Source organism: Ruditapes philippinarum, unplaced genomic scaffold, assembly GCF_026571515.1.
Source record: "Ruditapes philippinarum isolate M1 unplaced genomic scaffold, ASM2657151v2 ctg205_1_1_1_1, whole genome shotgun sequence".
In the NCBI taxonomy this organism is placed as follows: domain Eukaryota; kingdom Metazoa; phylum Mollusca; class Bivalvia; order Venerida; family Veneridae; genus Ruditapes; species Ruditapes philippinarum.
This window is the reverse complement of record NW_026856740.1, coordinates 197646-222415: the sequence shown is the minus strand read 5'-3', so window position 1 is coordinate 222415 and position 24770 is coordinate 197646. Positions and strand designations below refer to the sequence as shown.

At 30.3% G+C, this 24770-nt stretch overlaps 1 protein-coding gene across 8 annotated transcripts in view; it reads right to left on the bottom strand.

Moving 5' to 3' along the window:
* Positions 1–2400: 2400 nt before the first annotated feature.
* LOC132747561 (uncharacterized) overlaps positions 2401–24770 on the bottom strand; it is a 50480-nt gene continuing 28110 nt past the window's right edge. For 5 of the 8 annotated variants that reach the window (XM_060736971.1, XM_060736976.1, XM_060736975.1 and 2 more), the window contains 12 exons: positions 16360–16447; positions 13432–13772; positions 12788–12915; positions 11946–12127; positions 11386–11496; positions 10007–10201; positions 9299–9533; positions 6193–6307; positions 5471–5677; positions 4342–5096; positions 3745–3897; positions 2401–2950 (listed from right to left, as the gene is read on the bottom strand). In XM_060736971.1, the coding sequence (XP_060592954.1) occupies positions 2732–2950; positions 3745–3897; positions 4342–5096; positions 5471–5677; positions 6193–6307; positions 9299–9533; positions 10007–10201; positions 11386–11496; positions 11946–12127; positions 12788–12915; positions 13432–13772; positions 16360–16447 (2729 nt within the window). In that variant the 3' untranslated portion in view covers positions 2401–2731. Of the gene's footprint in view, positions 2951–3744; positions 3898–4341; positions 5097–5470; positions 5678–6192; positions 6308–9298; positions 9534–10006; positions 10202–11385; positions 11497–11945; positions 12128–12787; positions 12916–13431; positions 13773–15573; positions 15592–16359; positions 16448–24770 lie in introns of all 8 variants that reach the window. The other 3 variants (XM_060736970.1, XM_060736974.1, XM_060736972.1) reach the window with 1 other exon arrangement.

Sequence of the window (24770 nt, the reverse complement as noted above, 5' to 3'; positions counted from 1 at the left end):
TTTATTTATTTATTTAATTATTTATTTTATTTCATTTTTCATTTCATTTCATTTTTATTGTTATCATCATCATCATCATCATCATCATCATCATCATCATCATCATCATCATCATCATCATCATCATCATCATTATCATTATTATTATTATTTTTATTATTATAATTATTATTATTATTATTATTTTGACGGAATAAATGTAAATTTAAACAATATTATGGACCGTTCCGGTTTTGAGCAGTGAAACTGTGCAATTTGAGCCATATTAAAAAGTTAAAGATTTTTTAAAAATAAAATGAATTTCTGAGGCATAACGTGCATTTTAACCAAACTGAAAAATTTAAGTTATTAAAAAGGAAAAACGCATCTGAATCCTTGATATAGGATACGTACAAATTGTGGATTATCGTTAAATATTAAGTATATAAAGCACAGCTTTCTTCAATAAATGAAATATATATGCTATAATGTCGCAATGTCGATGAAGTTTGTCCTTATAAAGAAAAAAAATATTATACGAGATTAGGAGATTAAAGTCCAAATGCCTGATCATTTAATTTGAAATTTACTGGTGAAAATTTAGTATAAAAAAGTGTCTTTCTTAACAACAGCTGAATCAGTAATCTGTCTTCAACAAAAAAAAAAAAAAAAAAAATACGGAAAAGGATGTTTCGAAAGACACGAAAAAATATAACTATTATAGAGTTTTAAAAATATACGGCCGATTTTTTACAGCCGCCATCCATCTGAACTTCAGCTTCAATCTGTTTTACAAAGTCGCATAAAGTTTTAAAAATGTTTAACAGTAAAATTCTGTAATATTCATGGTGCTAAATAAAAAAATAAAATATATACCAAAACATGGATGTTTCATTTTCAGCAATGAAAAATGCAGAAAACTAAAAATAAGGTAAATATGTAGATGAATTTTAAAACTTACCAGTAAAGTTAAATCGAAGTCGATTGTAATGTTTTGCACAATGATTATGTTATACTCTGATCAGCTGATGAATTTTATTTTAACCAGATTGATAAATTACTTTCTAATACGTGACTTGTACAGGAAAAACATGTATTTGTTTTCTTCCCCTTGCTGAAGAATTTAGTCTGACAACAAATTTAATTGCACAACATAGCGATGACATGAAATCATTCAAATGAAAAATATCGTCTGCTTGTTGATTAGCCATGAGCAACGCGATAATCTAAAAAAAATATACAAAATATTATGCACGATGCATTTCCATGCGTGTTGCAGTCTACGTACTTGTTCGTAGTAAGATACCTTTAAAGGTGTCTATCCTTAAATAAATTTAAAAAAGTCAAGGAAAATCATTAGATGCTTACGTAATAAATCTATATTAAAATTGTAATTTTCCACTTAAAGCGACAGCTTTGAAATACAACTACAGTTTTTTTCCATTAATTAATAAATGCTGGATATAGTAAAGTTTGAATTAACACGGAATATTTGACAAATTACTATAAGAAATACATAGACTTGATTATCATTTGATAGATTATTTATAACAAATTACCAATATATACATTTTGTATTATAAATAAGGTAATTGCAGTACAAAATTAGTTTAAGATTAAACATATTTATTTAGGCTCGACTGCGAAACAAGTTCTTGCAACTTATAATATTCGAGTCTAGCCAGTACTGGTGTCATATAAAGAAACATGGTCGTGACTCGAGTAGGACTCTTATTCACGATCCCTGCACCTTAACCCCTGTGACACCGCTGCCCTTAAACTAGCCATGGACGGAAATTCAAGGTTTTAATAGTAATGCATTGTAATAAAATAATTGTAAATCAGTAAGAGCATTTTCTTCAGTAACAGTTTGAGCACTTACAGGATCAGCTAGCTGGCAAACAATCAAATACATAGGACTAAATATACTCATGTCAAATATTAAAGTGTTACAAACATTGTTAAATAGGGAAAACATCAGACATCAAATAATGTGAAAATGATACTTTCAAATTTACAAATTCGTGAGTCCTTTCTAGCAGTTTTAAAGCCAATTATTGAAGACCTTAATAATTCTGTTCTGTTCTGTTATGTTGTAAATCAGTAAGAACATATTAAGTAAAAACCTCTTGATTACAGAGATGCGGAAACAAGCGGCTATAATCATTACATAACGTTCACGTGTTATGAAAATCACATTAAAAGATCGAAGGAGCCATTAAGGTTTAATTACCTGTAGTTAACATATAAACATCAAGATAAACATTAACAGACATATCTGTAAATTTGTTTAGCGTGCAGTTATGCCCTCGCTTAACATGATGATCTTGTATAGCCATTTTGCAGTGAAACATAAAATATATAGTTACTGAATTGTTTTGTTTTAAAATTTTATTGGGCAACATAAGTTAGAAACATAACTATTTGTAATGTTTTAATTCATTATACAAATATCAAAAGTGTAAAGAATTTCTTAGTAAAACAATTAAATAAAAGATATCACAGAAATGCAGTGTCATAAAAATTGTATATTAAAGACTATTTTCAATGTTACAAGTGCAAATTTTCCTAATGCTGCCAGTACTGTTGCAGTACACAATTTTCTAAATGTTTATATTAAAGCCTGACACTCATAACTTTCTTAAATAAATATCCTATTTTTACAATCATATCATTTCTCTATTTGCACTGTTCTCCCTTCGTCAAACGTCAACCACTCATAACAAATGTAATGATCACGTCATCTGTATAATTACGTCATTTTATTTCTATAGTCTGCTGTTTTCAATATTTGCTGAACAACAACGCGCGATTTCTGCACCTTGTCAAATTCCGGAATAGCGTCGACCATCTGATATCGAATATGTTTGTGGTCCTTTACAACAAATTCCGAGTCAGAAAATTTACAGTGCTGCTTTTTGACCCAGACTTTTCCTCCTGGCTTTGGACGCATGCTGTTCTCAGTATCTTGCTGAAAAAAATTAAAAACAAATGGCTATAGAATCTAGATCTACACCTGATAGTAATAGCGTCCCTATTATGTTTATTTTTAGAAAATTCGTTTTAAAGGAACTCCACTGAGATTTGAAAGCCTAAAAACATAAAATTTGAATTTCTTACATAAAACAGCTTTGGCAATCAAAGAGAAAGATATCATAAAGATATTTAGAAATATAGATCTACTTAGAAATTTATTAAAATTGTATTTTTATGCTTCCCCTTTCCAATTTTTGGGTTATTTTTCACAAGCAGAATAATTAATTTGGAACAACGGAGGGAGAGAATGATCTGAAATTGTGCGCACAAGTTATTGCTGTAGGCCTCCATCTAATGGAACATAAATCTCAAAAAATGAATTCAAGTTTATCCTCAGTACCATTTATTGTCATCAAAGGCAAAATATCCTGTCATGTTGCGATATTTAAAGATATGAAAATAAAATCTAAGCCGGTGCTAGGGGGCGTGGACGGTAACTTGCACTTTCCAGTACCGTCCATGAACAGGCTCAATCAAACCGAGCCTGCAACATTTTCAGTTTTGTCGTGTTGGGCTTTCTTTAGGGATTCTGTAATTCTCTATTTTATTACTTCAGGTTAAGGATTGACAAAAACAGTATAAAAACATATGTTAAAACAGTTAGTCTGTTCGCCATTAATTCAATATACTTCCTCGTGGCTTTTAAATTTCAGTAAAATTGTGCTTAATACATGTAATGTACATAAAGATAATAAACCAAAAGAAACTAGAATCTGTCAAGAATCTTACATCAAGTTTGTATCTTTTCAAAGGTGGTAGACATTTTGTTTGGTCCCCTTTTCCATATTTGATATGAAAAGCGTGAATTTTATGCTCAAGTAGTCGCAGAGAAGGTTCACTTGTTTCAAAATCTTTATAGGACGTTTCTTCTTCCATTATAGCCTGTAGAGTAAGACAAGCAACAATTAAATGTAATAAGAAATACTTAAACAATGAGACAATATAAGAATAATTCAACACATAAACACATTGATGGCTCACTTGCTCGTTATTTAGTCCTTCAGGAAATCCTTTGCATGAATGATACAATAGTACTAGTATTTAACAGAAAATGACAGGGCGTATTTATAATACCAATACAAAGCACCAAGCTTGACTTTGTGAAATGTTATATCGGATAATTTATCTCACACTTGCCAACAACATCCATATACAAATCTCTCATGGTTTGTTGTTATGTCTGATACTATATACTATCAGCTTAATTATCTTTTATATAACATACCTTCCATTATAAATGTTCATATCAAATGACATAATATGATTGGCTTACGTTCAAGTAAAAGTAAATATATAACAGTTTTATCCAAGTTGCTTTATACTTACATTTGTGAGCCGTTCTTGAACCCTTTGGTTCACAAACGTGATCGCAGTCTGCCACCTTGAAGACACTGTGCTTGTAGAATCTTCGTCAGTCCGCTGACTTTCCAAACCTTGAGTCAGATTAGTAAGACTTCCTCCAAGGTTAGGAAGTTTTGGCACTTTATTGTCAATTTGTGTATTAATATCAGTGTGTATTTCGTGCTGATTTTGATTAATCGGCGGTAAGAAACCATTTGTATCATTATCACCTTGTGTATTGCCTGAACCATTTGCTTTAACATCAGGCGTTTCTCTTTTTAAACTTTGCTTGCTAGCATTACCATTCTCTCTAGGGGTTTCCCTAGATGTTACATTTTGATGACTGTCCTGTGCAGTGTTTTTATGCAGTATTATTTCATCTTGAGTATTTTCTTCACGAATTGCTGGCAACTTTAGTTCGGATTGTTTTGCCATTTCTGTCACAAACACCGGCGGTGTTGCCTTTGGCAAGTTTGGATTTGAAGCTAAACTATTGGTAACTTTTGATTCTTCTCCATTCTGTTGAGCTCCATTGGTTTCCTCCTTTTTCTGAGCAACTGCTTTCATAAGTGAGATCAAACCAGGTTTTTTATCATTGTCTTGTTTAGGTTTATCGTTCATCATTCCTACAAGAGTCTTTGGAGAATCTTTAGGGAGTGACCTATCACTTATCTGAGCATTACGATTTGATTTAGGCGTCAGCTTTGGTTTCTTCTTTTTAAACTTTTTCGTCTCCATTTCTGTTTTAAAAAAAAGTACAAATATTTTACAAATAGAGAAAATAAGAATCCCTAAAGAAAGCCCAACACGTCAACATTGAAAATGTTGCAGGCTCGGTTTAACCGAGCCTGTTCTTGAAAAGTAATGTTTGTGTTTTGATTTCCTGGTTATGTAGGGATATTTATGAATATTCTGAGTTGTATAAGTCATACATGTAAATTACATCTACATGAGTACACGTTATAGTTGAAATTCAATTTCATGACATATATGTAGCGTTTAAAATATTTTTTTAGATAAAATTCAAAGTTATTATCGTTAAATTTCAAATTATATATAAGCATATAAGTAGCATGTACAGTTTTAACTTGGATAAAATTCAAATTTATTTTACCAATCACTTCAGCCTCCATCATTTGTTTGAGTGATTCTCGGATCTGAAGCATGCTTCTAGGTTTCCGTGGTTGTTTTCGTTTACTAGTGTATACAGATCCTATCTTTATAGCATCTCCCGTCGTCGTCTTTTTAGCTTCTCCCGCCTTTCGTTGGAGTTCTCGTGCCTTTGCCTTCTCTTGCATTAACTCATGATAATATACAACCCCTGAAACAAAGATATCACATTAAAATTAAGATATTTTATTTGTTTTTTTTAAGATGTTATATCTTCATGTGTGACCTTTTTTAAAATAAAGAAATTGTCGTCGTCGTCTTCTTCATCATCATCATCATCATCATCATCATCATCATCATCATCATCATCATCATCATTATTATTATTATTATTATTATTATGATTTTTATTATTATTATTATTATTATTATTGTTATTATTATTATTATTATTATTATTATTATTATTATTATTATTATCATCATCATCATTACTATCATAACTATTAATACTATCATTATTATTATTATTGTCATCATTATTATAATCGTCAGCAGCAAAATCATTTTCATCTTAGAAAAAACAAAACACTTTCACAAAACAAAACACAAAATCAGCTTTTAAGGCATTAAAACTCCTGCTCATACCAAATGATTACTATATCTAAATTTATCTTCTTCCATAATATAAATAAACACATTTAATAAACAAATATGTTTTATTACCAGGTATGCACGGTTTTATAAGCATCACTTCTTTGCCGTCCTTGAAATATTGTAATAAATGTTGCATTTCCTCATCTACATCAGGTATAGTCTTTGATGTCTTGAAAGGTTCCGGCTGGAAATAAAACGATAGTATTAATTTTGAAAGTTCTTTACTGTTACACAAAAAAAACGTAACACTGAAATTACTGGAGAACCAGAGAAATATTCAAGACAGGATAGGAGGATGGCAGGAAGAGAGTGTAAAAATATTTTTTTAAAGGTAAAATGGTTCTTTGAGCTGAGGATATAAATGGAGGATATAAATGGAGCTAAGGATATAAATAGAGCTGAGGATATAAGAATAGAGCTGATGATATAAATCGAGCTGATATAAATGGAGCTGAGGATATAAATGGAGCTGAGCTGATATAAATGGAGCTGATATAAATGGAGTTTAGGATATAAATGGGGCTGAGGATATAAATGGAGCTGAGCTGATATAAATGGAGCTGATATAAATGGAGTTTAGGATATAAATGGGGCTGAGGATATAAATGGGAGGGAGGATATAAATGGGAGTGAGAATATAAATGGAGCTGAGGATATAAATGGAGCTGAGCTGATATAAATGGAGCTGATATAAATGGAGTTTAGGATATAAATGGGGCTGAGGATATAAATGGGAGGGAGGATATAAATGGGAGTGAGAATATAAATGGAGCTGTGGATATAAATGGAGCTGAGGATATAAATGAAGCTGAGGATATGAATGGAACTGGGGATATAAATACAGTTGAGGATATAAATGGAGCTAAGTATATAAATAGAGCTGAGGATATAAGAATAGAGCTGATGATATAAATTGAGCTGATATAAATGGAGCTGAGGATATAAATGGAGCTGAGCTGATATAAATGGAGCTGATATAAATGGAGTTTAGGATATAAATGGGGCTGAGGATATAAATGGGAGGGAGGATATAAATGGGAGTGAGAATATAAATGGAGCTGAGGATATAAATGGAGCTGAGGATATAAATGAAGCTGAGGATATGGATGGAACTGGGGATATAAATACAGTTGAGGATATAAATGGAGCTAAGGATATAAATGAGGCTGATGATATAAATGGAGCTGAGGATATAAATAGGAGTGAGGATACACATGGAGCTGAGAATATAAATGGAGCTGAGGATATAAATGAAGCTGATATAAATGGAGCCGATATAAATGGAGCTTATGATATAAATGGAGCTGTAGATATAAATGGGACTGATGATATAAATGGGGCTGATGATATAAATGGAGTTGAGGATATAAATGGGAGTGAGGATACACATGGAGCTGAGAATATAAATGGAGCTGAGGATATAAATGGACCTGATATAAATGGAGCCGATGTAAATGGAGCTGGGGATATAAATGGGAGTGAGGATATAAATGGAGCTGATGATATAAATGAAGCTGAGGATATAAATAGAGCTGGGGATATAAATATAACTTAGGATATAAATGGGACTGATGATATAAATGGGGCTGATGATATAAATAGAGCTGAGGATATAAATGGAGGATATAAATGAAGTTGATTATATAAATAGAGGATATAGAGAGAACGGAAGATATAAATGAAGGATATTAATGGAGCTGAGGATATAAATGAAGCTGATTTAAATGGAGATGAGATATAAATGGAGTTTTAGTGAGAGTATCTGTTAAAAGAACAATTGTTTGATGCTATGTAAATATTTGTATAAAAGACGAATTTTTCGGAAAGCAGATTTATGATGAAAAAAGCTCATTCTGAGAGTTCTTCCGCTGGCATTGTCTTTATTAGGAGTACCATTTGCTTGCGATCTCTGTTATACATTAAAATATTTTATTCTGTTTTATTTCACTGCGTGTTACCTGCATTACAAACATTTACAATTAATAAATTGAAATGTACCACTTATTTTTTATTAGTGCCTTTAATTCGCCTCAATCCTCCTCAGGCTTGGTTAATTCGCATAAAATTGTACACTTTGCTACTACATTTACGGTTTTTTCTTCAGTTTTTATTACATACATTAACCGTATTTTACCAAAAGGTCGCTTTAACCTGTAGACTACATGAAAAATAAAGATATTTATCAGTAGAATAATTGACAGCCTTCTGGATATTTAAAGGCTCATTCCTCAGAAATGCTATCATTTTTATTTCTCAAAAACTTTTGGAGTTTATTTTGTTTTTTTGTTCGTTTTTTGTTTGTTTTGTTTCTTGTTACAGTTTGAAAAAAACATACTCATTTGCTATATACATGAACTTTAGTTATGTTGGCAATTTGGATAATTATAGTGAATACTTATTCAAATTACTACTTTGTTTACATTTTGCTTGCTTAATGACACATTACTGCATGTTTAGCGCTACTTTTCTCAGTTGTCAAACATCTGACATACACTAAGTCTATAATTTAAACATAATTAAATATATGTTTGACAATTCTGAAGAATTAAGAAAATATGGCTTTCTGAGGCATAATGTGCCTTTAATCAAAATTAAAAGGTTAACATACTTTACAGACAGATTTTCCAGCGTCAATAACTTTAATCGTGTACTTTTATAAGTCTTTCTTTTTATGTGTGTGTGTTTATATTTAATTCTTCAAAATGCACGATGTTTGCACAAATGCATCAAACATAATTATCATTTTTAGTGTTAAATGAGCCGTATGCATTCACTTGAATACAGCAAACAAAATCTCTACCTCTGTCCCTATCTTAATTATTTTATTTCTTCTTAAGTATTACCGAAACATTAAAATCTTGATATGCTCCAATGTCGCTACAAGTTATATGTACTTTTGTTGCTACACATGTTTTAAAGGGACTCCACTGAGGTTTTTTTTACATTGACGGGACTAGAAATATTTTTTTTTCAAGATTTGTGTACCATTTTGATGAAGGTTCGGACCAATAATTAATAATAGTTGTGCAATTTTTTTAGATAATTCGGTCAATCCGTTGAATTGCTTTTCACTCAAAAACGAGCTAAGAGTCACACAAAAAACGACGAATTTTAAATTTTGCGTTTTTAGGCTTTTTGACCTCAGTGAAGCTCCTTTAAACTTTTTTAGTTTCACCTTTTTGGTCGGAGGTAAGGATTGTTCGGTCAATTTTTGATGTAGGTACCCCAGAAATGGGATCAGGTCAGCATTCCGCATTTGCATCCTGGTTGCCAGTTTAATCTTCACATATTCTCGCATCAAGTCCATGGTCTGAGGATTGTTCTTCTTGCTCACAAGACGCTCGAAATTCTTCGTATCGAGCACAAAGCACGTGGTGTCAGAAGTACATCGTACTGTTTGCATGTATGTGCTGTAATAACAAATATAGTGCTATAATAACAACTTTAGAGCTGTAATAGCAAAAAAATAGTGCTGTATTAACTAAAATAGTGCTGTATCAACAAGTATATTGATGTATTAACAAAATAGTGCTGTAATAACAAATACAGTGCTGTAGTAACAAAAATAGTGCTGTAATAACAACCATACGGCTGTCATAACAAATATAGTTCTGCAATTACAAATATAGTGATGTAATAATAAATATCGTGCTGTAATAACAAATATAGTGCGGTAATAACAAAAATAGTGCTGTAATAAATAAATAGTGTAAAAATGTGATTAGTAGTTTTCTAAAGGTAACGATTATATTTTTGACCGCATTGTCAAATGTCACTAACATCAATTAGTCAATAACAGTCTTTCGTAGGTAATCGAATGAGCGTCCAATTTATCGGTAACTTAAAACGAAACATAAATGTTATATTTAAAAAAAATTCTTACTCTATATTAACTAACATCTCCACGTCTCCAAGGACCTCTTTGTTTTGTACAGAACATAAACTGATATGATTTTCTTTCATTTTCTTTTCTATGGCGGCATACCCTTGTTCTCGCCTTATCACAAGTTCTTCGGGTTTTGTTTCCCAAACAGAAGGGTCCTCGTACTTTCTTAAAATCGCCGCACGACGAGCTTCCCTATAATAGAAGGAAAAGCATTTTTATGATGAAGAAAATTCATTGCTACAAACACACTTTGACTTCTCTTCATTGACATATTGCCTCAGCAGAAACGATTTTGAATTTTAAATGAATTCAATACATTGGAACTAAACGTATTTAATGAATGAGAGTGCCATTCTTGTAATATAATAACAATTGTAATGAACTTATAATAGAAAAAGCAGTTTGAAAATGTTTAGCTAAAATTGATACTTGAAATTTTTTACACTGTATAACAAAAACAATTTACATAAAAATGATTTTAAATATTATAATGGATGATTTAAAATGTATAATCAATATAAATACTTTATCAAAGATATATATTAAACATTAAAAAGTAAAACTGAGTTTATGATAGATCTAGCGGTAGAAAAAAATATCAAAATGAAAGAAATTGAAAGAAAAATAAATAAAAGAAATAATGTAAATGATTGAAATTAATAGAAAATAAAGCAAATGAAACTGCATATTATGAAAATTGAAAGAAAATATAACAAACAATTCAATTTTTTTAAAGAAAGATATCTAAAATAATGAAAAATGTAACTGTTTAAATTGGTAAAGTAAAAAAAAAGGAAATAGGAAAAAAAATGAAATAAATAAATGAAAATAGAAAACATTACAGTAACAGATCGTATGCATAAGAAACGTTATGTTAAACAAATGTTAAAGATGAAAAGTAAAACATATGTTGTGATTACATAATGACCAAATATGGACATGAAACAAATGTAAACGGTTGAATTCGATCGCTGTCTCAAAGTCATATTTGATCATAAAATTAAAGACAATATACTAAATACAAACCTTTTCCTTCTGGGCACAGCAAATGCAGAGAAAACATAATATTAAAAAGATCAATTGGAATAATTTGAATCTGAACAGTCAAACTAAACGCCAACAATTCTTTGTTTCAATACCATTATCTGAAGTTTTCAATGAATTCATTTAAATAATCCTACTATTCTTTTCATATCTTGCTTTAAATTGAAATCTACTCTGATCTCGCTAAGTATTTACGTTATCACCATAAACACTGTTTTAAAAATAGGAAGCATTAAAATATTGTAAAACCAGCTTAAAGGACCAAATCTTTAAATTTTGCATTTTAAAATTAAAATTTGTATGTTGTATATTGATATGTATTATCTATTTACCTGAGATGTTCAAATTCAATAGCAATTTGATCCATTCCTGCTTCAAAAGGCCATAAATGCGTGTACTGTGAGACGTGTTTCTTAGGCTGAATACTGATATTTGCACTTCCGCTGAAATATTCGAATTTAGATGTCACTTGAAACACTGTACTTCCGAAAAATATTCGTATCTTCAAATACCATTATGTTATAAAGTTAGCACACGATTGGTGCATAAATCCATCACATATTTTGAAGACAATGTTACACGTATTTATACAGCATTAAAATGTGAAAATACTGAATAATACATAAAGCCAAGAATATCAATAATAGCTAAATTTTCAAACGCCATAGTCAACATTGAAGTTTTTCCAATCGAAGAACTACATTAACAGCAAAAGTAAAGAAAATAATATATTACATTCATGTATGTATTTAATTTGACTTTGTACGAGCATTTTTAGCAGTGTTGGGATAAAAATAATCATAACTAAAAGTATAAATGAATGAAATAACACTTAAAAATATAAAAATCATTAACCTGATAACTCACAAAAAATGTTAAAAATACAACTAACCTGATGATAAAATGAAGACCGGTAACAGGATCCCCCTGGCGGATTATATTTGTATCAAAAATATACCGCTCTTTTCTTAGACTCATCTCCAAAAGTTTCTTGAATTTAGTGTTCATGTCTTTAAAGAACGGATGGTCATCAATAAAATCTCTGATCTCAGCATATCTCGCCTCTTGCTCGGCCTGTAAAACAGATATGAAATGCAATGCTTTACAAACATTTTAGATACCATTTACTTATAAAACGTTAAATGTTACGTAAATATCTTAGGTTTTAACAAGTGTCGGATTTATTTATACCAGAATATGAAACAAGTATTTGCAATATATATAAATCGAGTCTTTCTTAGTTCCTGGTTCTGTGAAATAAAAAAAAACAGGTCACAGGAGATTCCTCTTTCATAACGATTTTTTTATTTTGTGAACACATAATTTAATTTGAAATGTTCTTTTAAAAATCTGAATTTAAGATAATTAAATTTTCATTAAGTGTTGTTTTTGCATTTATCAAGTACTGTTATGCAGTTCTTGTTTATTGAGACAAACAAAACAGAAGGAAAATAATCTCTAGCTTTTTAACTGATACATCCCCTTGTGGTTGAGGCCACCGTTTTCCCTGCGTGATCGTTAGAGAATGATTAAATGAGTTCGAATTTGTCGGGTTTATGCATCTCTGAACACGTGCATGTGAGACGGTTTTGACCCCTGGTGTTGCATTGATGTTTGTAACAGCATAGGTTAGTTAAAATCATATTTCCTATGTCGGCGCCATTTGATTTAAATTATGTTGGTGCGCCGTAAAACCAAACAAACAAACAAAAAAACATGACAAACACTACCCACCCTGAGAGATCTGTCAAAGAGATCCTGGTCAATGACAATAAGATCAGTGCTTTCATTTGCTATAATAGAAGCATTTCTGAACGTATCTTTATTTACAAGTGCCACCTCACCAAATGTGCTACCAACACCTTAAATACAAAACAATATAACAATATAACATATAGATAAAGAACTCATCTTGTATCGCAATTGATATTATATGCAGGTAAATACGAGAGAGATCCATTGCTTTGGTTATGCTTGTCCTAAGGTCTATTCTGTAATTAGATATTAATCTTTTTAAACAAAAGGGTTAAAATATTCACAAGAAAACTATAAAAGCAAATATAGTTGCACTTTTGATAATCATCGTGATCAGATCGTTTTTATTGATTGTCATTCTACATTATGATACCTTTTTTTATTTTTAAATAGGTAAAGTATCGAAAAGATGGCGTATTTTTAGTAAAAGTGTTTTCTCCTTATTACTAGGCATATTATTATCTACATGTATATACTTAATGTTCTAACCACTAAAACAGAATAATAATTGATTTGAAAGTTACCTTGCAAAATTAATGACAACATTCGTCCACTAATTCATGATATATTTCTATAAATATTGCAGTATATAATAAGGGGAAAAACAAAATGTGCAAATATACCATAGTCAGCTATGAATTTTCCATATTTGTTCCTATCCATTGGGGTGAGCAGTTGTATAGGTTTCTTTCTTGTTGGACCATCCCCGTCTTCTTCCCCTTCGTCTTCTTCCTCGTGACCATCTTCAGTTTTTGTCGCTTCAGTGTTCTCACTTGCGTCCCCTTCAGAAGGTTTTTCCATACCGCTTAGCACGGACGCCTCAGATTCTGGTATCTGAGGCGGCTTCTTCCTTCGCTTCTTCTTTGCCGATGTCCTCGAGAGAGCATCCTCGCTTGCTGTTCCCTCTCCGGTCATCCTAGGGTCAATATAGATTGCAGCTGATCCTCTCAAAATCACGTAGAAACTGTCACAATAAACGGAATTAATTTAAATCTTTATCCTGGACTATTTATACAAAAAAATTGTCACACTCTCAAACTATTAAACCACTTAATCAGTTAATTATATATATTTTTCACACCTTCTCTTTTGTTTGTGACAGGTCTATATTTTTCGGATAGACCTGTTTAAACAAAAGAAAGTACGTTATGACGTCTATCTTTTGCACGTGCACAGGTCTGATCTTGTCAGATAGACCCGGCCCTGCCTGTCGACAGACAAAGAAAACGATATTTTAAGATTTATTTAATAGCGACATTTTTTGAAGTAATAATAATCTAAGCGGTTCTTCTGGCATTAATTAAGTTCACAATATGACAAAAGTGAACGTTTCAAGTTCATTTCTATGAAACTATAACAGTTATTATAGCTTACTCATTACTATTTTAAATAACAATATCCATAACTTTAGCTACACTTATCATGTAAGAATATATACAAATATAATGAAATCAAACATTAGAGCGTATTGTCAATTATCCATTTATAAAATACATATTTATTGGAAAATCCCTGAAACCAAACAATTCTGTTGTAAACAAAAGAGAACATGAAGTCAAAGTAGCCTGTTTTGTTTTAGATGAATAGATTTATGAATGGCAGTTTTTTAATGCAAGTTCCAAGATCACACATCACAAAAAGCTAGCATCCAAGAGAAAGAAAATCCCAAAGTATGGAATTTGAATTATAGATGTTTGTCAATAACGGAAAAGTGAAAATTCTTTGATCAAATCTTTAACGTTCTTGTGAGAAAAGTTGTTTAAATCGATTGGTTTGCATAGAAGATTGTGAAAGTCTTGTTTCTTCATAAATATATTACTATAGTATTGAGTATTAAATTATTTATAGAAGTTTTCTTTGTTGATTCGTCCTTTGAATTTGAAATGTTTCCTGTCATATTGAAATATGTTTTGAATAAGATATGTTAGCTCACATAAGGAAAGCCGGTTGTCATATTTTGCTTTATTCACACACCCTGGCAAAGTTATATTGTTATTTATGATGGCTGATTTGAGCCATGTCGTATTTAAGTTTCGCGGGGCGCCAGGTAAACTCGAAAATACAACAAAACGTATTCCCAACGGAGCGAAAGTACGACTTAATGTTGACTTTGTCGTATTTTCATGTTTTCGTCTGTCGCCCCCAGGAGCGACAGTACGATTAAATGTTGATTGTATTTTTGTGTTTTCGTCCGGCGTACAGCGAAGCGAAAATACGACGTGGCACAAATTAGCCACCATAGCAATCAAATATGTCTGTGAAACAGTTCAAATCAGCAATACATTAAAAAATAAATTAAGGAAATACAACTATGTTCGGTTTGAAAACATTTTTACACCTACACCAAACAGTTTTGAAAATAAATTTAAACATCGTATTATCTGATAAAATGTTTACAACTCATTTCTAAGGAAAGATATTTTAAGTGCAATTCTCAATAACGCTTTTAGAGACTTTTTGAATTTCTTTTATAATAAATGCGCATTTAGTATTTAAGAAATTTCCACGTTGTTCCCTGAATAGAAAATAATAAAAAGTCGTTAGAAACAAAATGCATGTAAGTATGTTAGATGTGCAATAAGGAAAACTTTCGTCTTTTTAAATCAATTTATATTAGTATTTATCAAAAAAAAAAACACTCAAACATTGTTAAACAATTGCAAGTTGCCGGGTTCTCTGTTAAAATAAGAACTAGATTTAGTCTGCACATCAATAAAAAGTCAACAAAATACATCCTGATTGGTATTCGTAACATTGTTACTTACCAGAATTCTTCAAAGTAACTGAAGGCATATCATAAATCATGTATGTAAATTTAAAATTAATTGTCATATAAATTTTAAATTAATTTTTACGTAAATTTTAAATTAATTGTCATGAAGTGCATCGATCAAATATATTGTGATTAATAGTTCAGGCTTACAGGTGCGTGGTATCAAAAGATAGATCCTTGTCAAATTAAAATGAAAAACTATTGTATACTGCACAATGCTTTGATATAACACACGCTCGATTTTTTTGTATGCGGTGCAGCGTAAAATACGTGACAGGAAATGCATGCACGTATATCATGTATATTGCACGTGTACCAGTTACGACACATAATGAATTATTTCAGTCGGAAATTTTAAATATACATACCTTACAAGTAAATCATATAGCTTTCAAAAGTGCAAATAAAAGAATATTAACATGGGTTGAGAAGCTATTATAACGCAATCTATTCTTATAAATGCCTTTGATATAAAACTTCATGTTGTTCGTATAGATTCGTTTCCATTGTATTACTGACATAAGATTATATTTTTGGAAAAGAGATGAAATATAATTAATTGTATACGTTTGTTACTCTGTATTCAGAGTCATTAAACTGCTCGATATCTTGTGTTTTCCTATTTTAAAAAAAAACAGTTGTGCGAACTGATAAGATATGTATATTACTTTGTCACCACTTATTTTCATATTGTGGAATAAAGAACAAAACTAAATTAAAAACTGAAAAATAAAGTAACAAAAAATTATAAAAGAAAACAAAACAAAACAGCGCGCACCTGTCTCCTCTTTCGCCTTGTTTGATAATGACGTCATCTTCTTGGACGCTGAGAAACGTACAATTCTTCACAATATCTAAAAGAACACCTGAAAAAGAAATAGATTTACTAAAATGAATATCCTATTTTTTAGAATATACAAGTTTCTGGAAAAACAAGACCTTATTCTATGCATATTAATTAATGTAAAAACTTCTCATTTTCATAACTCATATCCGATGTTATTTTGTGTGATCTATTCGTATGTCTGTGCAAAAATAACAAACACGACAGTGTTAAAATAAAAGGAAACCCACGTTTTGGCATTTAGTTTCACATGTGGTTTATACAGAATTTATTCTAGTTTGATTGTGTAGGAAGGTATAAGCTTATAGTCATATAATAGAATCCGCTCAAGGAAACAACGACTTGCCCCTGACAGGATTTGAACCAATGACCGATCTTTAGATTAATATTCCGACGCGTTAACCACTCGGCCATGCCATGTACATATATTGTGTTATAGTGAAAAATATTATTTCCTTATAAGCCAAAGCATCAAGTTACCCCAACATTGAAAAAGAGGATAAAAATATCTGAAAGGTCATAAATTTGATTTGAATCTAACAAAAAAAAACAACACCCCTTCTTTTTATTTTTAAAATACTGATTGATAAATCTGTGCATCACAATGTTTACGTATTCGACCTTTTCGTATATCTGTGCAAAAGCATAAAATCATTTTCAAGTTTTATCTCTTTTTAAAGTTAAATTTGTTTTAATTTTATCTTTCAAGTATTTTAGAGGGTTTCGCACTACATTTATTTTAAAGTTGTAAACATATTATGTTGAAATTAAATAAACCTTTTCACTTTCAATATTTAAAAAGGATTAAAGTATTTTTTCGCATAAAGACGAAAACTTCATATCGGTACAATATATAAAAACACCTGCTATAAAATTCAGTATATCTTTAATGTTTAGATATTAAATATTCGCACGACATCGGTAGTAAATGCGGTTAACTTCTGATTCAGTCGTAAGTGCTTTGCAAACAAGCCCATCGACTTAAGTTTTAAATCAATTCAAATGGTAAAGTTTAGAATGACAAATTATAAACTTTCAAAATAAACATCAAAACACTCCAAAAACGCCCTTAGCTTCTTGATTTTGTACACCGTTTAATCATTTTTAAAGCCACACCATTAAAAATATTCACTCATTGGAATTTCTTTTAATTTATACTTTGATAAAAATACAATAAAGTTTTTCATTTAAAATGTTGTTTTAGGCCGTCAAATAGAAAAAGAAAACCTTATAAAGAAAGATTTCTGTATTTCAGAAGTATTAGAAAATGTCGTTTTGTTTTTTCTACACTGATAGTTTATCTAAAGTCCGATGAAGCCATTTTTGTGATAAAGGTCTGTTTAAAGGCATATTATGCCTCTGAAATTCATATTTTATAAATTCTTTAGAAATGTCAAACATGTGTTAAATAATGTTTTATTAATACATGTATATCTAGAGCATGTTAGGATGTTTGACAGCTGAAGAAAGTAGTGCTAAATTTGCTGAAATGAGTCTTAAAGGAAGCAAAATGTAAACTTCCATACAAAAAACTAATTCATTATAATAACAAAGCAAATATAATTAATCTATAAGGCAAATGAGTATCTTTTTATAAAACTGTAACAAGATACTAAAAATATTTTTTGAGAAATAAAAATGATAGCATTTCTGAGGCATAATGGGCCTTTAATGATAAATTAACTTTCTTTGTCCTAAACAGTATCAAAAAATTACTAGATAATTATTATTCCCAATCATTCCTTGTTAATAACACATTATTGACATCATTTTTTATTTGTTTAGTACATCTTTAAAAAAAGAAAAAGAAAAAAAGAGAGAAAAAACATCACATTTTATAAAATCTATTAAGTTTCCAATACTTTTCTGTTGGAACGAACATTAAACAAAATAAATCTTCTAGTATGTCTAAATAACTGTTAACCCATTGACTTAATGGTGGGAATTATCAATAAATATCCGCCAAGCACGTGCTTTGAACTGTTCGATCCACAAATATCGTACAATAACAATCAATTAGGTCTCATTAGCCCAATACATACACATATTAATGTATTAAAAAGCGTTTAATCCTAAAAAATTGAATAAACTCAAAAGCCTTTTTTTCCTATTAGTTACATTTTTAAGTGTTTGGTGACTGAATGAAAATTTGAAAAATAAATAAGGCAATTGTTCGACAAATGGAAAATTACTTCACTAGTTTTATCCTAAAATTGAATAAACTCAAAAGCTTGCTATCCTATTAGTTACATTTTTAAGTGTTTGGTGATTGAAAATGGAAATATAAAAACATAGATGAAGCAATTGTTCGACAAATGGAAAATTACTTTAATTACACTATAATAATTGAACAATTATATATTTTAGTATAATTATTGTAAAGAGATTTTGTAATTCAAAAGTTACTATACTTAAACACCGTTTTTACTGAATAATATCAATATATCAATCAAAACATATTATTGGATGGATTATGATCTTTCAAAATATATATAATAAATGTTTACTTTATCTGAATTATTGATACTAAGAGGTTTTAAGTTTTTCCCTGAGCTCTAGGTTTGCTTTATAATAATGATGAATGCAGTCACGCGACAATATGGATCTATCTTCTATATAGACGAATAAAATTTTATTGTATCATAGTTTGGGGACCTTTCTAAAGACATTAATGTGTCAGTTAAATCGTATACCCTTACATGCACAATGAGTCAACTGCAGTGCAGGTATTAGTTACCCGCACTCCAGAGTACATATCTATTGATTGGCTCATTTGTTTTCTGGGGTTAACTTATTGTGACGACAGGGAAAGGGATAACCATAAAAAGTCAGTTTTGAAGTCTTCAGGCCTAGACATTTTATTTCTCGTCTTATCCTTTACCATGTTTGATATAAGTGAGGCAACCACACATTCTTTTTTTTACATTATAAGTGTTATGTACATTAGTATACTTTGAAGAAGTCTAAAGATTAAACCAATTTCTGTTTCAAAGCTTGGCAGCAATATTTGTCTAAATATCTTAACAATCATTACCGTCAATGGTATGGCTTCTTAAACAAATATATGGCTTTTTTCACTATAGTGTAAGTATCTGTGATTTTGTTGGGTGGTATTCCCATTAATTGTCGACCGCCACACTTCGCCACTAATCTAAATTTTATTACCTCTATTTACGTCAGTTGAATAAAGTTTCTATTGTAAAGCTATTTATCTTGAAAGGTGTCTCCCTGAACAAGTAAAACCGAAATAAAATCTTTCCCGATGATAGCCATACTATGATGTATATAAACATAAAAGGAATCCTTCATAAAAAAGATATATGTTTGCTTGGATTGTCATAGTGTCAATAATACGCTTCGATTTTTGTCCTTTACAAAATACAAACTACAATTAATCGAGTATCAAATGAATGAATATCATCTTAAAATAGGTTCTTTTCCAATCTTTGTACTCTAATCGGCACTAATATTAATAATTAGTAAAAAAGTATTGTGCACATTGTAAATGGTATTCTAAATGCGTGTATCTTATTGCAATAATTCAAAAGAGTAGTTTAAGATTTTAGAACAAACTCGATATGTTGGCAAACGAGTATGTCAGAATTAAATCTATTTAAGGCATAAATATTGCTTATTAATTATTTAAACGCTTTTTGACTTTGTCAACCAATTAAATTTATAAATTGTTAAAAATAACGTAGTTGAAATATCTAATGAATGAAATGCTTGCTTAATTTTGCTTGCCATATTAGCTATTATAAACGTGATAAAGACATTTTGTCCAAAGTAATTTTGCGTCTCGTAATCTAGAAAGTTGTTTTCTTTTTACATGCTTATAGATTTCTGTTGAGCAATAAGCCTAAAGTAATGTGGTTATTTAAGGTTTTAGTTTATACTAACAACAATAGACAACATTTTTCGATGAGATTGTTTTGTAATATTATAAAGGTCAAGTTTTACATATTTCTAATTAAAACATACATAACATATGTCTAACATTTTGTTTGCACAATTAAGATATAACTTTATTTAACTAAATTATAAAGAAAATATAATGGTGATTTTATAATCGACCAAAATATAACATTAATTTCTAGGAAGAGATTAATCTAAAGTTGTTATAACTTATTGCCCAACCAATTTGCCTTTTTTGTTATATAATTATCATTTGTATACATGTAATATTTTACATTGCATATGCAGCGAATAAAATATGTTTAAACTAGATCAAAATATAAACCATAATACAACATCTACAATAACAAAAATATAGATATGTCAGCAAAAATATATAAGAAGATGTACCTGATCTACTAATATTAACTCTTCCAATTCACACAAAGAAATTGCTAGCACAATAAACCAACTATACTATCTAGTATAAAAACTCCTATAACCTGATTTCACTAATTCCATCAAACAAAACCTTGCTAACGTTACTATCGGATCCATACAAATTATTGGCTGTTCCCAAACACTAAACCCTAAGCAAACAGAACGCTTTTAACTGCAATTCAAGTCATTTTTCAATATCCCTTACATCATTAAGCTATTCAGCTTTATTGGTCTCATGTTCCATATAATTACAGCGATTTTTGTAGATAGAATAAATGCATGATAGAAAGGGAATTGCTGCCGATGTCAAGATTGTTGAAGAAGTTTTAAACAAATTTATTTAAAAGTAAAAGAAAGGATGAATTAGATATATCTAGTGAATGATAATTATTTTACAGTGATGCACTTTGGGTGTTTGTAAAATAACCAATTAAAAGTGACATAATGCTCATTTTTTTACAGTGTGAAGTTGAGCTCAATTTGGCTACATATTGACAATATATATAAAAATTATATAGATTTCCTACAGATGCTTTGTAAATTCTCATTGTTGTTTAAAAATTGAGGTATCATCTTTAAGGCGGTGCTAGGTGGCTTAAGGGGTAATTGCATTTACCACTGTCAACCGTTAAACCTAGTCTGAAACAGTATCAATTTTTGCCGTTTAGGGGTATTCTTTAAGGGTTCATTTTCTCTCTATTATAAAATTTTAGAACACTTTTATTGAAAACCAAAAACATAACGTCGTCTGCCTTACAAATCATGCAGTGAAAAACTCGCCTGCTTCAATAGGATCTTCGATTTGAATATCGTTTACAGCGGTTTGTATTAGATTACAGCCTAATAAGTTATCTATACGAAATGTTTTAACAACCTCAAAACTGCGTGAATGAATCTAAAAATGTTTTCAATGAAGCCATCTTTACATGCTAATTGGAGCACAATAATTATTCGGCGTCTGTTTTGCCTTTTATGCATTGCACTATCACGAGATTAATTCATACTAAATGCCTTCGTTAATATTACGTTTGTCCAAAAATAGTAAACAAATTGTCATAATTATACAGTATCATTTATAAAAATGTGTTGCAACGTTTAAAATGTTACTATACATGAATATTAAGAAGTGCAACATTTTTTACAAATTACTTAATAAGCAAAAATAAATAGTGACAAAAGAAAGTCGTAATATTAAAAGTTGAAACATTTTATGATTACTTTTATGAAATAAATTTCTTTCAAGAAATCTTTTGAAAAAAAAAGAACATAGTTTTTCTTGGCCAAATGTAAAGTAATAAATAAATTGCAAAGATTTACTAGACTATTTCCAAATTTACTATGAATTTATATAACATTTATCAGATAAGGCAAATGCACAATTAGTTATAAACAATTGCTGCACATATTTAGAATGAAACCAAAGGTATGAATTTTGAGTAATTACAAATCAACTCAAAGGTTCCCAAATAAATACATTTTTATGATGCATTTTTTATCAAAATGTCAAAACAATACCTTATAGTTGTTGCTATTTTTATTTTTTCATATACAAGTTTCTAAATATCCATCACTTATCCCTCAAAAGTATTGACCCGACCTTTGTGGAGGAGATGTTCGCGTCCTTTCATTTTAGCAAACTAAATGTACAAGGTTACTAGCATAGTTTGTGTAAGATTGATTTTGTCCAATATATTACCCCTATCTGTCATATATTGGATTAATGGAACAGTTGGAACTTCTTATAAGGTTATCAGTGTTTATTTAAGAATTTTCTCTTTTTCAAGTCCAGACCCCATAGTCATTATACAAAGTGGTATAAACGCACTATAGGAATTTGTTTGGTTCTAATGTTTGATAACAATATAGATAGTAAAAACCTACATTTTGGTAGACATAACGGGGTATCATTGTTGCCAAGTGGTAGGTTAAAACAAAATTGTTTTCGACTAAATCTGTTATGTGAAATATTTTGTAAATTAATAAAACATGATCTTTCAGTGATGTTATATATTTCTGGTCTAACTGGATCATTAGTCCAGCACGTAAGTTTTGAAGGTTGAATACTACATAAGCCGGTGCTAGGGGGCATGAGAGATGTTGCACTTTAACAGTGTATCTCAAAAACAGACTCACTCAACCCATCAATGCTATTTTTTATTTAATATTGATGTTATCATTTCTTCAGATCAATTTGATAATGTGTGTTGACTTTTATATTAAATTAATTGCTTAACAATCAGATACTTTGCTATTTGGACAGTAGTGATAAAATGCAAGTTGAGAATTACGCTCACTAGCACTAGCTTTAGCAGAGTCAAACATTGAAACATGAAAAAGTGTTGTTGTTCTTTGGTTTTGTTTTTGTTGTTTTTTTGTAAATCAGAAACATTCGCAGATGTGTTAATAACAAATTTCAATGACCTTAAGTGCTATCTGTGTATCCACGAACAAAATGTTCCCACAAAGGAGGGGAGATTAAAAGATCGGATGGATAGCTTCAACGATATCGAATATTGTTGTACTTCTAACTTTAAAATTGTTTGTTGGTATATATTCAATAAAGTGCTGTATGCTTTTTTTGTTGTTTTTATTTCTCTAACGCAATCATTTAGACAATTTAACTGTATGTAATACAACATAAATAAGAATCAATGGTTACACAGAAAAGTATCTGTAATGAACGCAGTGCTTAAGCCGGTGCTAGAGGGTGTGAACGGTAACTTGCACTTTCCATTACCGTTCATGGTCAGGCTCAATCGAACCGGACCTGTGAAATTTTCAATTGTGTCGTTTTGTGCGTTCTTAAGGAATTCTTTATTCTCTCTATTTTATATTAATACACATCTTATCTATTTTACGGCTGGACTAAAATAATCAAAAGTTTAAAAACTTCATTAGAAATAAATAAATTAAATTCAAAATTCCCCTTAACTTATTTAAGAAGTACAAATCAAGTGATGTGACCAAAGAGCACCTGGTCAAGTAAGTGATTAAAACTCTGAGTTCTACCAATCTTTTAAATGTATCAAAGATTTTTCAATTTCTATCTTGCACATACATTGTATATGTTTGCAAACAGTGTAATCTCGAACAAATATTTAGTGTAATGTATACAAATGAAGTTTTTGTTTCATGTACCACTTTATAAGAATTATTATGTAATATGATTGAATAAAATGCTCGATTGATTTTTAAACAAATCAAGTATGTTTTTGATCTAAAAGTATAAGAATAGTTAGTGCTAAGGTACAAAAGAGAAAATACTAATTTCATTAGCCATTTTTTCATAATTTACCGGATTATGTAATGTCAATCTATCAACTATTGGTTGAAACAAAGATCAACAGCGGATTCTTGAAGACAAAGATTGTTAGTTGATGTATGTTCATAAGAAACACCCATGTTCACAATTTTACATAACAATATTACGACAACATGTAAATAAGCCGCGCCGAGACAAAACCAACTTAGTGCGTTTGCGACAGTATGGATCCAGACCAGCCTGCGCATCCGCGCAGCCTAATACAAGTAGAGAAACTGATAGCGAACAGCATGGATCCTGATCAGACTACGCGGATGCGCAGGCTGGTCTGGATCCATGCTGTTCGCTTACAAACCCTATTACAAGTAGAGAAACTGATAGCGATCAGCATGGATCATGATCAGACTACGCGGATGCGCAGGCTGGTCTGGATCCATGCTGGTCGCAAACGCACTATATTGATTTTGTCATGGCGCGGCTCAAATTTAGTGTCAGTGATAGAATAATTTGATATATTCACACGATGGTACAATAAATATCACACAGTCATTGTCCTATAATCATGTGAAGAGATGGTTATTCTTCACGTTTTATTTACATAGTTTACATCATTGAAATAATTCACCCAGTATTTCATCAAAATAAATGAAACGATTATGTTAAAGGTTTAGCAGTTAAAAAGAAAACCAACTTTATTGAAGATAATATAGTCAGTGAATCAAAGCATTGAGTTCTTAACCTTTGAATA